General features: G+C 36.9%; 1 protein-coding gene across 8 annotated transcripts in view; it reads right to left on the minus strand.

Moving 5' to 3' along the window:
- Window positions 1-335: 335 nt before the first annotated feature.
- tfdp2 (transcription factor Dp-2) overlaps window positions 336-15,551 on the minus strand; it is a 76,940-nt gene continuing 61,724 nt past the window's right edge. For 7 of the 8 annotated variants that reach the window (XM_052110047.1, XM_052110051.1, XM_052110050.1 and 4 more), the window contains 7 exons: window positions 11,908-12,070; window positions 10,874-11,020; window positions 9,749-9,817; window positions 8,471-8,622; window positions 3,879-4,045; window positions 1,663-1,705; window positions 336-1,414 (listed from right to left, as the gene is read on the minus strand). In XM_052110047.1, coding sequence (XP_051966007.1) covers window positions 1,294-1,414; window positions 1,663-1,705; window positions 3,879-4,045; window positions 8,471-8,622; window positions 9,749-9,817; window positions 10,874-11,020; window positions 11,908-12,070 — 862 coding nt within the window. In that variant the 3' untranslated portion in view covers window positions 336-1,293. The remainder of the gene's footprint in view (window positions 1,415-1,662; window positions 1,706-3,878; window positions 4,046-8,470; window positions 8,623-9,748; window positions 9,818-10,873; window positions 11,021-11,907; window positions 12,071-15,551) is intronic. The other variant, XM_052110045.1, reaches the window with a different exon arrangement.

A 15,551-nucleotide genomic window follows, 5' to 3' on the forward strand; every position in this document is an offset into this window, starting at 1 on the left:
ATTCAAATTGAGTAAACATTACAATACATCTTTAAATATTATTCTTTATTATTCATAGAAGCTCTTATCTTTATAGAGGATGAGTTAAGTGTGGCTCCATCGAATGTTCATTTTGTCTGAAGTGAAGAATCAAGTTCATTAATGTATACATTCCTCACCAAATCCAGAAAGAATAATTTATCCATCACTTACAGGTACTTGTACAACTGATAAAATGATTACACAATATTTTTTTTTATATTTGTAAAAATTGTAAACCAATATGCAGCATTTTACAACATATACTTCTGCTTTTAATGCCTTCAAAAATTGGGTAGACCAGAACACACCACAGATAACCAAAATTATATGTTTATATACATGTACAGTACATACAGTTACATTTGCAAACCAAAAGTCATATTAGTTATCCTGTAGGGTTGAGTCTGTTTAAAATGCTGACCTGAGTGGATCAGGGTGGTTTTTGTTTCAGCCACTCTGAGCCATAACAAGATTTATTTATTAATCACACACGCGCGCACACACACACACACACACACGCCACGCACACATGCACACTACATCTCCCAACACACACATTTAAACAGCCAGACGCAACATGCTCTAATCCATCTCAACAGTGAACAGCAGATGTCGACTATCAATATTACATTTCCCTTCAACTACTGCAGTACATTTCAAGAAATAAACTATGCAATACAACAAAATGACTTTGAATCAATCTCTAAAAAAAAATAACATTTTCAATTTTTTTAATGTAAGGATGTAAATTCCTAGGAACAGGTAAGAGCAGGTGAAAGCTTTCCGATCCCCATAGAGAGGAAAATAAAGCTGCCCTAGCACACTGGACTATGCTGATATCGTCATATTCAAATATGACCAAAATAAATAGATTTTCGGAAAGAATTTGAAAATCCTCTGGAAAGGAAGCAGAGAAAGTAAGCACGCTGAGATGACATTCTCTAAGTTTAACTAAGGATCTGTCATGAAACATCTGCAAACCTTCACTTAATTGCTCTCCTCTATGGCCTGACCTGCGGCTCGCTAGCCTGATAGCATGGAAAAGCACCATAGAAATAAAGCAAAATGTCTCTCCCAGATGCAAAAACTCCACAAAAATAGTGGCAAACTGGGAAAGAGGAAGAGTGAGAGAGATCGTGAAGGAAGTTAAAAATATCAAAATATAACGAAAAGGGGCAGCTTATTTCCTGTGTATCATTCCTCCCCAGCACTGCTCGGGAATCCAGTCCCAGCGTAGAGAGAGAGAGGGTCGATGTCCTGCAGAGCTGAACTTCACTCTGGGGATGAAAGATTGTCATCATCTTCATCATCTTCATCATCCTCTTCCTCGTTAAAGGAGCTGGGCGTTTGATCACGGGACTCGGAGGTGTGTGACGGGGCAGTGCTGCTGTGACTGTGGAGAGAGGTGGGGTTATTTGAACATTAACCCAAATGCTTAAGCTGACAGTAATTATAGTAAAGTGTCCTGGATATTTGGGAGGGTGAGGGCTGGCCTGTCTACCCAACTCAGCATGTCCTGCATGTATTTATATTCCAAGGGAAAATGGGAGGAGATCATGTTCTCAATCATCTTTTACTATGTTTACATGTTACACAGTTGTGCTACTTTGTAACATCCACACTAGATTGTAGTAAACATACCTTCTGAGACTGAGAGGTGTTCTGTTGGTGTTTCTGGCCAAGCCTGTTGAGACAAAAAATAAATAAATAAATAAATAAAACTGTAATTAAGGAAACATTTCAACCAGTGTCAGAAACCTTTACATTAAACTGGATCACTTCAGAAGACATTGATTAAACCACTGAAGTCTTATGGATTACGTTTATGCTGCCTTATCTCCTTTTTGGAGCTTCAAATTCCTGGCCATCATTCACTTGCATTTTATGGACCTACAGAGCTGAAATATTCTTCTAAAAATCTTAATTTGTGTTCAGCAGATGAAAGAAAGTCATACACATCTGGGATGACATCAGGGTGAGCAAATGATAAGAGCATTTTCATTTTTAGGTGAACTATTCCTTTAACTCTTTCCCCGCCAAACACGGAATTTTCCGGGTTTCCGTGTTTTAGGTGTTATACGGTAAGGAAGACCCCTCCGCATGTTTTGAAAGAGTACGCAACTCTTTGATCAAAGAAACAGACTGCGATCGTCTCAAACATGAAGAAGTGGAGTATTGAGAAGCTCAAAATATCAGACATAAACATGCCTTTTTCTCAGCTTTTTGTCTGAAATGTTGTTTTTTGACAAAACCGACCTCTGTTCAAGTGGCAATAAAAAAGAACAAATGAAGATAAAATAAAATCGTTTTTTTTGCCTAAAAGCAGAGGCTCAGATCTTTATTGTGATATATAGCATCTTCATATATTCATGGAAGAAAATATTCTGCGGGCCATTAAAATTTATCGAAAATCGTCAAAAACCCTGGCGGTGGCTGGCAACTTTTTTTAAAAAACGCTGGCGGGGAAAGAGTTAAGGGGTAATATTTGCAACCTGGATTTGCTTTTTATTTTATTTATTTTTGTTACTTTTATGAGGGTCTATTTTGTCTACAAATGTAAAACATAAAACCTATGCAATTTAAAGGTGAAGCAGTGGTTTTTCTACAAGCCGACATCCAATGTCCAACATTACATTTACATTTATGCATTTGGCAGACACTTTTATCCAAAGCGACATACAGTGCACTTATTACAGGGACAATCCGGAGCAACCTGGTGTTAAGTGGGGATCGAACCAGCGACCTTCTGATTAACGATTATGTGCTTGTAGCCCACTACACCACCACCCCTCCATAACATGAACTTTTGCCACACCTGCTAAAGAAAATTCTTTAAATTCAGAAAATGTACCAGTCATGACAATGTAATTTTGTGCGTTTCAAAATATATTTGAAAATAATATAATTATTTTATATAATAAATTAATTTAACGTTTTAAAATACTGTATAAAATTATAATAAACTTTACTAAACATAATATAACATATACATATATATATATATATATATATATATATATATATATATATATATATATATATATATATATATATATATTATATAAGTTTAATTATAATATATATTATATAAATATTTAATAATATGTTATAAAATAAAATTTTATATAAAAATAAATAACTTTGCTTTCCATATGACTAAGGAACTATCTAACAGGTATCTTAGCCATTGAGACCTGTCTGTATTTTGTTTCTTTGATACCGAGTTACAGCAGTAAAAAGAAAAAAGTAAAAGAAAACACCTTTAGGCTTCCTAGCTGAACGTCTGACAGTCACTCGGATGTTCTTTAGTAGTTTTTTAGTGCCTGTATTTCTTTGAATTGATACACTTAAGGCAGCAGATTTCATGTTGTCAACAAAATTACTGAAATATTTTCTACCATACTATGCTTGAGAGAGTGGCGAGCAGAAAAATCCTGTATATCAACATTTCTGAAGTGAAGTAAGGTGTCATTTTTCTTGCTGAGACAAAGAAAATATTTGACAATGCAAGTCTGTTGTGAATAGTTGTAATGTTTGAGCAGTCAGGCATTTGCTGCATCAGTGAAATGATTAAAAGTGGCCTGCAGTGACTCTTCTGTGAGAGCTTCTCTCACAGAAGAGTCACTGCAGGCCACTTTTAATCATTTTGTTTTGGCTTGTCATGTAACTGCAGAAAGATATAGCCAGGGAGTTGGAATAGATATTTGTCAAGAGAAAGGCCAATATCGAGTCCAGACCGACGATGCATGATAAAGACATTCTCTAGTCCTAAGAACCCTGAGAAAAGCTGTGATAAAGGCCTTATAAGTTGTCTGTCTTAAAATCATAAAAAAAAAATGAGTCTTGCAGATACATACTGGTGACATAAGTTTCCAGGGACTTGGGAACAAGAGATTTGGCCATGATGAGGTTCTCCAAGGAGCATGTGCCGTTCTCAAGCCCCAAAGACATGCCCATTCGCTTCAGGATCTCAACGTCATCGTGGATCTCAAATGTGTTGTCAAAGTTAAAGAGGTATTCGCACCTGTTTGGAAGAATACATTAGAGATAAGTTGCTGGAAATGAAGTCATTGGCATAAGAAAATCTAAAGTTTTTTTTTTTCTCCAGTATGACATGACAATTGAGCTTGCTTCGTTGCAAATACAGCTGAGGGACACTACATTTACATTTATGCATTTGGCAGACGCTTTTATCCAAAGCGACTTACAGTGCACTTATTACAGGGACAATCCCCCCAGAGCAACCTGGAGTTAAGTGCCTTGCTCAAGGACACAATGGTGCTGGCCATGGGGTTAGAACCTGTGACCTTCTGATTAACAGCCCTGTGCTTTAGCCACTACGCTATGTATGCATACTGTAAAGAAATTATATTTTGCATATAGAAAATGAAGCTTATTTTTAGAGTCATTAAGATTTTTTACATTGTGACATTATTTTCATGACAGTAGCACACATTTTACATCCCAATTATCATTACCACAACGCAAAAAACATGGTCATTATGATACTCTCATCACTGCAACATGATAAAAAAATGACATTATTTAAATGGAAAAGCAAGTCTACATTATAGTAGTACTCCCTTGAAACTGCCTAAAAAGATCACTGTACAACAGCCATGTTTTTTTACAATCATTCGCGTAGACAATTTCTTAGAACATGTAATGCGATTTTTTGTTTAATTAGTTTTTGTTTAATTAGTTTTGTATTTTTTGTTTAATTAGTCTACAAATAGAATCAAATCTACCCAAATACTTAAATTTTCAAATAATCTGCACATATTATGGTGCGTATAGCGTGTTAGCGCTTTAGCGTCATAAATGCAAAAACTAAACATGACAAATTACACATTACCTAGTGCAGTGTTTCCCAAAATTAGGTATGTGTACACCTGGGGGAACGGGAGATGATGATGATGGGGGTACGTGAATAAAAATTAAAAAAATAGTTTTTTGTTTTTAGATTTAGAGTTCCAAATCTAAAATAGCATTCAAACCAAGTTCATGTATTTTATGTTGGTCCATGTATTAAAAAATTATATTATGCACCCACTAGTGTAGAAACACCAAAATGGTTGTGTCATAAAGGTCAGATAAATAGAATGCAATGAAATAACCCTACCTTCTGCGGTTAAAAAATTGCTCTATCCATGCATCGTAAGTTATGTCATATATATAGTAGCACAGTACACCCATCTTATTACTCTGTAAGCCATTTATACAATATTACGGAAGTGTATTGCATTCACTTGAGAAAAAAACGACTTAATTATCTCAGAATTACGAGATAATTTTTCATAGAAAAAAAGTTTTTGTTCTGTTTTTCTGAATTAATGAGATCCCTCAAAATCCTGCCAGGAGCTCTATTTTAACTGGATTGCATGGAAGTAAACATGTCCCGCCTTTCTTTTTAATCCGGTTTTATTTTACTTTGGGTCTGAGACATTGGGAGATACTACGGAGCCCCTGAAGTGACCTGTGCAAAAAAAAAAATCTAAGATACTTTTGCGTGCGCACGCGTTACAGTTTCCGGTGTGTGTATAGCTCTTTTCCGATTGCGTCATTGCCATCATTCATTTACTCAAAGATACTGAGAGCATGGATGCGCATGAATTTATAGAGATATATTTTAAACTTGGCCTTCAATACAAAGACATTACTGTCTATGACATTTGTAATACTGTCATGGCTGAGACACGCTTTGATCTTCCAAAGGACACTAATCAAGCAACAGACTTGTACTTGCATTTAACACAAGAACTACCGGAATTCTAGAACTACTAGAATGGCCATGGTGGTCATTCTGACCGTTCATACTAGACTGTACCAAATGTCATGTCATATTTACATTCGAAACTTCTATTGAGGTTTTAGAATATGTCTGTCGTCATATTACAGATACAAATTTGATTATTTATATTAAATTATTCTCCTAAAAGGGGGCCCCCTTTTTTGTTCAAGTGAGCCCACTTTTAGGAGAATTCGTTCATAATGATTTTACAGCATACTATTTTCATTATAGTTTTACAGCATGATATTTTTGCTCACAGTAAAACAAATATTGCTTTCTAAATCAGTTTTCCACAGTTTATCGAATGTTCATATTCTTTATTAACCGCTTTGGCCATTTTGGGTTAGGCCTATATGTGTTTCATACATGTCTAAGGTTTTTACTATGCATTGAAATACACTTTGGTGATGTTTTTATAAGCTATTGTATTGATTTGTTTTTATTTTACAAAGAGAATAATTTAATATAAATAATCAAATTTGTATCTGTAATTAGCTACAATAGCAAGTTCTGTGGTTGTCGATGAACTAATACATTTTCACAATCATTAGAATTAAAATTTTGTGTCCTGGTGTTTATTATTAATATAACAGATTAATTTATTCATGGATTTTGATTCCAGTGGTGGCTGCATAGGATTGTTTCCAATTTCCAATAACTCCAGAGCGTTGTAAAGTCCAAAAGTCAACATGTTTTGAAAAAGGATAGATGTAATAATTTCCAAAATTCACAACATGTTTTTATCTAATGAAATATTCCGCCTCAATCCATGTTTGTTGGCGTTTAGACTTTCAAAACCCTTTTCACTGTGGTGGAAAAAACTTGCTGAACACAAAGCGAGGCACGCACCTTCCGGGCAGTCTAGCAGCTAATATATAATATATATAGGCCTATGTATGTGTATAGTCTAGCACTATTATATATTACAAAAAAAGATTGTATTATGTAGGACTATCTGCATTCGCTTGGCGCTCCATTTGATCCATATTATTCTATTTTATTCAATAAATTTTTAGGGTGATGACGCCATAAAATATGACGACAGACATTAGAAGCTTCATTCTAAAACCTCAATAGAAGTTTCGAATGTAAATATGACATGACATTTGGTACAGTCTAGTATGAACGGTCAGAATGACCACTATGGCCATTCTAGTAGTTCTAGAATTCCGGTAGTTCTAGTGTTAAATGCAAGTACAAGTACAAGTCTGTTGCTTGATTAGTGTCCTTTGGAAGATCAAAGCGTGTCTCAGCCATGACAGTATTACAAATGTCATAGACAGTAATGTCTTTGTATTGAAGGCCAAGTTTAAAATATATCTCTATAAATTCATGCGCATCCATGCTCTCAGTATCTTTGAGTAAATGAATGATGGCAATGACGCAATCGGAAAAGAGCTATACACACACCGGAAACTGTAACGCGTGCGCACGCGAAAGTATCTCGTGCGCACGTGATAGTTTCTCGTGCGCACCCGATAGTTTCTTGTGCGCACGCCATAGTATCACGTGCGCACGCCATAGTATCACGTGCGCACGCGAAAGTCTCTTAGATTTTTTTTTTGCACAGGTCACTTCGGGGGCTCCGTAGTATCTCCCAATATCTCAGACCCAAAGTAAAATAAAACCGGATTAAACTTGAAAGGCGGGACATATTTACTTCCATGCAATCCAGCTAAAATAGAGCTCCTGGCAGGATTTTGAGGGATCTCATTAATTCAGAAAAACAGAACAAAATATTTTTTTTAATGAAAAATTATCTCATAATTCTGAGATAATTAAGTCGTTAATTCAGAAAAACAGAGTAGATTTTTTTTTCTCAAGTGAATGCAATACGCTTCCATACAATATGTACAATTTATACAGTCCTCCACACACACACAGATCGGACAGCAACAGGAGAAGATTACGTGTTACTTGAGGCTAATAGATGTTTTAGTAGGTGTTTTTCCAGATGACTGCATAATTCCAGCCAGAAAGTTTGGAAGAATAAGTCCAAATGGACTTGGTTTCAAAGCCGCCACATTCCACAGCTCCGGAGTGGGCACATTTTGGCATTAAGCCAAATGAGAGAGGAGCCCATTAATGTGAATGAGCCGGTATGTCGACTTTGTTTAAATACAATGGGAACGAAAAGTGGCAATACAACTAACCTCAAAGCTCATCTAAAACATAACCATCTAATCCAGTTTTCCGAGCTGGGATCAAAAACTGCAGTTGGAGATGGAGAGGGGCCTTCCCAACATTCCAATTCCAAAGTCTGAATTTGTTAAGAATTAAAAGTTAATTGCTCTTTGAAAGGGTGTACTTGCATTATTATGCTATTATATTTTCATTATACCATGGTCTAAAAATTACAATAATATCATTTATCGCAATTATTTCTGGGACAATATATCATCCAACAAAAGTAGAAGTAGAAAGAGGATGAAAAATGGTCATGTCAAAGGGTCAAATAAGGGGACCTTCATAAAATGTATATGACTACCCCTTTAAGTTGAGCAGAAGTTGCTCTGTCTTTTATCTGCACTGACTGTTGTTTATTTAAACATTTATCTAGAATTATGGGATCAGTGGAGGGTATTTCGGCAGCAGATAAAGGGAAACACAAGCAAACATAGAAAACGAGATGAAAAGGCAGAGAGAGAAATATCGTACTTATCACTAGAGATGGAGCAGTCGATGACGGTGCGGATGTCTGTATTGAGAATGATGAAGGGAAGTTGGATAACGGAACCTGGGGGGGGCGTTGAATGGGACGATGCTTCATTGGCCTGGTTCCTCTGTACCAGATTCTTAAACGCGATCTGCTGCTCAGCGGCAAGAAGAGACACACAAATCAATACAAGTATACACAAACTGTTTCAGCATTTTCATTTAGAGATACACAGACCCATTCACTGTTAAATCAGTCAATATGTTGATAAATAAACAGCTTTGCGTAATCTCAACACTAACAAACACCAACTCATTTCAATCTCAGGATATGTGGGAGGGCTGGCCAAAGCCAATGCATTTCATTTAGTGCTCCAGCAGCACTCCTGGAGTCTTGATCGATAACCCAGCAGGATCAAGGCCTCTTCTGATCTCTCCAAACATCTATGACTTCATCGCTCTGATCGGCTGCATTGCAATATGCATCACTTATGCTCCGCTCTAATACAGACTTTGAGTGCTTATGTGCTAAAATGCAATACGGACAGGGTTGGATACTTTACTGCAGGACAAAGTAATGTAAATGATTATGTGTGACCGTGTGTGTGTGTGTGTGTGTTGGGCTCAGGAGATGGATGGAACTTATCTTACTTTCTGGGAAAAAAAAAGGATCAATATTTGAAGACTGCTGATTTTCCACAACCGGCAAATCTTAATATGATTATTTCCTCTCATCTGCTGTCTTTTTGAGCATCCTTTCTTCTCTTCCTCTGAGATGATGGACTGAGGCTGGTTTATGTGTCAATGATGCTAACTGGACCAAAATTATTTCAGTGGATTTTGAGTTGCATTCTGTTGATAGGATTTATGCTGCAAGGCATGATTTGTGGCAGCTAAAAACTTGGACTTGATTCATAGGCATTACAAAAGTTCAGGGAAGTACTCCTGTCACATTTTTCATGCTATAAAATATTTAAGTAAATATTTGCTGGTGTTGTATGGTTAAATTGTGGCAAAATTGATGGCATTATATATACAATTTACAAAATATTCCTGTGTTTTTTATTTTTATTTAATTTGTAGTAGATTTTTCCTGTATTTTATTAACTGTATAGTGGATCTACTTGGCTATAATGACTGTTTGGTTAAAATGATGGTTCTTCTAATTAAAAAGTATTGCATGTTGTCATAAAAGCTGAAAAATCTGAGATTTTTTGGCTATATGACCCAGCCCTTCAAAACACATACACACTAACACACAAAACCATCTGTTGTACAAACCTGTAATATCAGCTCTTCTAGCTGGGCTCTTTTCTGTCGGATTCTTTCTAAACGCTTCAGTTTTTCCAGCTGAAATGCAATGACACACACCCACAAATTAATGTCACCAAAACTAAAGTGTAAAAAGGGTTATATATATATATATAATACCTTGATGACACTGATCTTAACTGTTTTACACCATAGTTTAACAATTATAGAGGTGTGTGAGTGCATTAATACACAAATAACAGCTCTAGATGGCTTAAAGCATTGCATGAAGGTGTACGAGTTGTGTTCACATGTGTGTGTGGGCTTCTGTTTCTCCTAAACCCTTCCTCCCCATCATCCTCCTCCATTCACCCTTTGCTTCTGTCTGTTAGGCTGCCACAGATGTGACACTAACAGATGGTGTCAGAGGGCTCTTCTCTCTCTCTTTCACAAACACACACACACTTTTGTTTTCCTTGTAAATGGATAGACACATGCACATTGAATAAGCTAAAAGTTGCATTTACATGCAAAGCTTTAATTTCATTTACGCCTCCATCCACACTCGAACAGTGTTTTGTTCTTCCACTGAAAATGGAGCATTTCGAACACTCTCCATTACTGGATACTTTGGAAAGTGATGATGTTAGGAAACTGAAAATGGATTAGTGTGAATGTGGGCTTAGTGAGAGTAATCAGAGGTTGTGCATATAAAAAACTCTTAAATGCACAAAACATTGTGCGAAATTAATCAGAATTAGTCTATTCCAATTATGTCTTGTAAATGCACTAACCCGATTGCTATTACCCAGTTAATACAATATATAGAATACTAGAAATCTAAATATTTCAGCAGGGATTTACCTGTAATCATTTTAAATCAGACTCCTTATTCAGAATATCCACTGTAATAGAATATGCCTTTATAATTGTAAGTATATTGTATATTATATCCAAACAAAAGTAATTCATGATTCTATGAGATGTGATTCTATGCGGTTGTAAACATTCTACCTAACATCTTTTTTTTTCTTCTTCTTCCATTTTCTTTTTTCAATTATCAGAATGAAGGCATCGGAATTAAGGAAAATGATGTGCATGTGAACATGTTCATTGGCAAAGTAATTTGTGTATTTGTCTCTCGCAAACCCACACCTCTAGGTTTCGGCACTCTTGAGCTGAGTTTGTGGGGAGGCCGATCCAGCGAATCTCCTTCTTCTCTTTGGAGATGATGTTCATGGCCATCAACACATTTAGCGCGTCATAAACACGCCGGCGGATGTTCTTCTGGTCGTACACCTGCTGTGTGCGCAAACACACACTATTAATGTCACAAAGCACATCGAAGTGTGAAATAATCTCTCCATGTCCAGTGGAACCCCTGACCCCCTGCTTATGCAGTTAAGTCGTTTTTAATTACACCTTTTAGCATTCCACCGGGGTCAAGAGATTAAAGCTTCAGCCTAGGAAACACGGACTGTCAGAATTAATACCGGAAAGTATTCACTACAAGATGCCCTCACTCCAGGTAGAAACAGTCCTTGTGCACCAATCTTAGACTAAAGGTCCCAACTGCATTTATAAGAGAGATATCTAAGATCAATCCTGATTATCTGTTTCAGCTCAGATTTTGGGCTGTGTCCAGACAAGAGGTGTAGAGATTGTGCAGTAACACAGGAAGTGCTCACCACTTTTCCTGAACCACAGTCAGATAAATTACAGCTCATATTGCAGCAGGAAGAACTTGAAGAGCATTGTTTTTAAATGCTCAGCTCTGTTTTATTTGCTGAGTAACATTAAGTTGAGGTGTAACGCCAACTGCATGCATTTTTCATAAAAGACTGATCAGAGAGAATTAGTAAAAAAAAAGAAGAAAAAAAAAAAGTAAATGGCAATGGTGTTTACAGTAAAGATGATTCAACTCAATGCATTAAGACTTTTAAAAGCTCAGTGACTGGCGGCTCTGAAAAGTAACTGAGCTGTGGCGCAAAAGTTATAACATATGTCGCACACGTTGAGCTTTGGTGCTCATACAGGGGAGACAGGTTCAAGTCTGACCAGCAATATCCCATTAAGAAAAAAAAAACATTTGAACTACCTTCACATAAAAACAACAACAAATTTCAACTAAAAAAACGAAACCAAAAAAGGTAGATGAACGTTGGCCGCTACCATGACGTGGTACTCACCGAGTCGGAAGGCATTAGGCTGCTTGCGTGGGTGAAATCGGTCACAAGTTCATCGGCCACCTCGTTGTAGGATGTGGTCCCTTTCTTTTGTACCTTCTCACACACCTTCATGGAGAAGTGCCTCAGGCCTTTACCACTCTTATCTGCCCTCTTTATTCTCTTACTGCAGAGAGATACAGGAAGAAAAATTCAAAACAGACACATGGAGTTTCCATATTTTGTTCATGGACACTAAATGTAAAAGGGTGATTATAATAGAATCTGTTAAGAACATGAAATTACATTCTGCATATAGTAAATGACCAATAAGATGAAGGATCATTAAGATTTTTAGAATTGTGAAGTTATTTTTGATAATTCTAAAGAACTGCCCCTCACTGGATGTTTTTTTGTTTTTGGCACTATTCAGAGTAAATTCTAGAGACTGTTGTGTGTGAAAATCCCAGGAGATCAGCAGTTACAGAAATACTCAAACCAGCCCATCTGGCACCAACAATCATCCATGTGATTATCTAATCAGCCAATTGTGTGGCAGCAGTGAAATGCATCAAATCAGGCAGATACGGGTCAGGAGCATCAGTTAATGTTCACATCAACCATCAGAATGGGGAAAAAAGTGATCTCATTGAATTGGACCGTGGCGTGATTGTTGGTGTCAGATGGGCTGGTTTGAGTATTTCTGTAACTGCTGATCTCCTGGGATTTTCACGCACAACAGTCTCTATTTTCTAATTTGCTTCGAAAAACTTCCTTTTGTGTCACTTCTATGCCACTTTCGTGTGTCTTTGGCTGGTTTCGAACTGTGGCTGTCAAGCTCAAAGTCCAACGCTCTATCAGGTGAGCTACCAAGTAAACTAATAATGTTGTAAACATTATATATAGATGCTCCTGATTAAAACTGGCCCAAATATAATGTGATATGACGCATAGGCCTTAAAATAATCTTGGAGAGAATGCGAAGCATCGCCGATATCTTTTCAATCATCATGGGAGAGGGTCAGTAGTTATAAAGCGGACCAATCAGAGCTGTTGTGGTATGCGTAGACACCACGTGTTGTTACATTTATGGAGAAGTGCACATCAGGCTATGGCATAGGCCATGTCATATTTGCAGTAGCAACGCGTAGCATATGCTGTAGGTTTAACGCAGAAGTATACATTGTCCTTTGGACATAAAAAACGTTGCAAGTCTGATCACTAAGAAAATTATAGCACACCTCTCCTCAACAAACAGAATGAGTTGTGCTGAAGAATAATAATTTGGGTGAGGTGATCATAATGTCAGCATTTGTAATAGTGATGCTTGCCTTCACAAACACCACTAACAAGGAAAGAGAAAATCAAAAAAGAGGGAAATACGGATGAATGAAAAGGGGGAAAGAAAAAACGAAATGGTAGCTGTTCCCTTACATGTACCAGCAGGTTATATAATCAGCCTGTGATTATTACAAAGTGAGGGAACATAAAACTTTCTGTGCTACATTCGTAGAAAGTCCTCACTCTTGGTTAAATTTACCGTGATGCACCATTTAATGTCACACATAAGAGCATACCAGTGCATGCTGCAGGGGGTCTAGGTTGCGTGCGAACATTTGTATGAGTTAAACAAAGGGATAGCCAGGGATTGATGGCTTGCCAAGTATTCAAATGTGAATGATCTGTAGGAAAAAATCATTCATTCTCTGTTTTTCTGCTTTCACGCAGTATAAATAAAGCGACTGCACTGTGGGGTGAATTATGTAACCACTGCTTAATGGAGGGGAGAGGTGCGGAGAAACGGAGGGAACATGGGGGAGGGAAGGGTGCCGTAGTGGCTGATTGGGGTTCCAGTCATCAGAACAAATTAGTTCCAGACTCCAAGCTCACTAAAATATGCCCCTAATTGAGTGAAAGTACTGCAGTGCTGTTAAAGCAACACACACTCACTACTCTCTGTGTATATGTGACTGAATATATGACACATGTATATGCAGGTAAATGCACACATGTAGATTTCTGCTTAGTAACAGTGCTTAGGTGTATTCCCCTCCTATGAAGAATGTTTCAGCCTCAGAGAAATGCAGTCTCAGGATAGAGGAAAGAGAAATAGGAGGAGGATGGGAAAGGTGGAGGGATGCAGAAGAAATAGTGGCGGGGGAAGAGAGGGGGAGGGAGACTCATTTGACCTTTCGCAGGAGAAGACACATCTGCCAGAATGCAGCAAAAAGCAGGAGGGGCTCAGGAGAGACACAAAAGGGCAAAGATGTGTGGGTGTTTGAGTTTCAGTGAGAAATGGATATTTATAATTTATGGGGGCCAAAAACAGGAAGTATTTATATGAAATATATAATTTATAATATAGGTTGAAAACAGGTAAACTGGGAAAATGGTCAAGTGTAATGACAACCCTTAATAAACATGGAGAAAGAATCACCACTGGCTAGTACATTTTAGTTTTTATTGGCCAGACTTTTGACAACATGCAAGCATCATGCAACTGAAAAAAAAAAAAAGATTAAACATACCAAGAAGAGCATATTCACAAGTTGGAACCAAATAATAAAAATAGAATTAAACATATTATCATTATTTAATAATTATATTACAAAATAATAATAAAACTACTTGCAAAACAAAAACTAAAAAACTAAACAATTACCAAACCACTGCATAGATGCAGAACAATTATTAAATTGGTGCTGTCTCTTTAAGGTAACGGCAGCTCCACGAGCAACGGTTTACAGTTGAATGAGTGCAGCGCACATTAAGGAGAAGTTTCCTTCATCCGTGCAATGTATGATTAGAATTAATGTTTATTTTTTACTTTTTGATCACTGTAAATAACAGAAAGGATATTAAAGGATACATGAAATTAGTGTGTGGCTCTCTTTGGACACACAAAACACAAATGAAGCAAAAGAAAACATTTACTTGCATAGTGTGTCTTGACTTACATGTACAAATATTTAGGGATGCACTGATTCGATACCTGGATCGGTATTGGCTCCATTACTGAAGATTTTAGACGGATCGGGTATCGGTACGATGAGCCCGATCCAAATTCGATACTGTGTGTTAATCATGTTAGTTACTGTCAAGCTCCAAAAATGACATAAAAGAACCATAAAAACACCTTTAAAGCAGTTCATATGACTCGTGCATTTTATTCAAAGCCACTTGAAGACGTGCAATAGCTCTGTGAATCACAAACGGCTGTGTTTAATAAGTAAATATATAGTATGCGCCACGCCAGCGTGTTAGTGAATGGTGCTGCTCTGCTGACACAAACTCACGCACATGCTGGTGATACACTCGCGGCTATTTTTAGCCTTCACAGTGATGCGCAATATTTGAGCACTACTCACGAACAGCTTCTCAGATGAAGATGCTCAATAGTTCGGTTCACTTATAATATGCATTTTTTCCAGTTTTTGAACAAGAAGTGAATGAAAGTACTGTGCGCTTGCCTACAACCACACACAAAAAGGACTTCCTGCAGAATTCAGAATGTCAAAATAAAAGCCAGAGGGTTTTAAAGTTAAAGGTGCAAGACTGAGAAATATTACTGTTGTTTTTAAAATTCTAAAAGTCAATATTAATAAATATAAGAATTTATTATTATTATTAGTTTACAAATTACAAAAATATAATAAAAATATTTAAGT

This window comes from Xyrauchen texanus, chromosome 38 (assembly GCF_025860055.1).
Source record: "Xyrauchen texanus isolate HMW12.3.18 chromosome 38, RBS_HiC_50CHRs, whole genome shotgun sequence".
Taxonomy (NCBI): Eukaryota; Metazoa; Chordata; class Actinopteri; order Cypriniformes; family Catostomidae; genus Xyrauchen; species Xyrauchen texanus.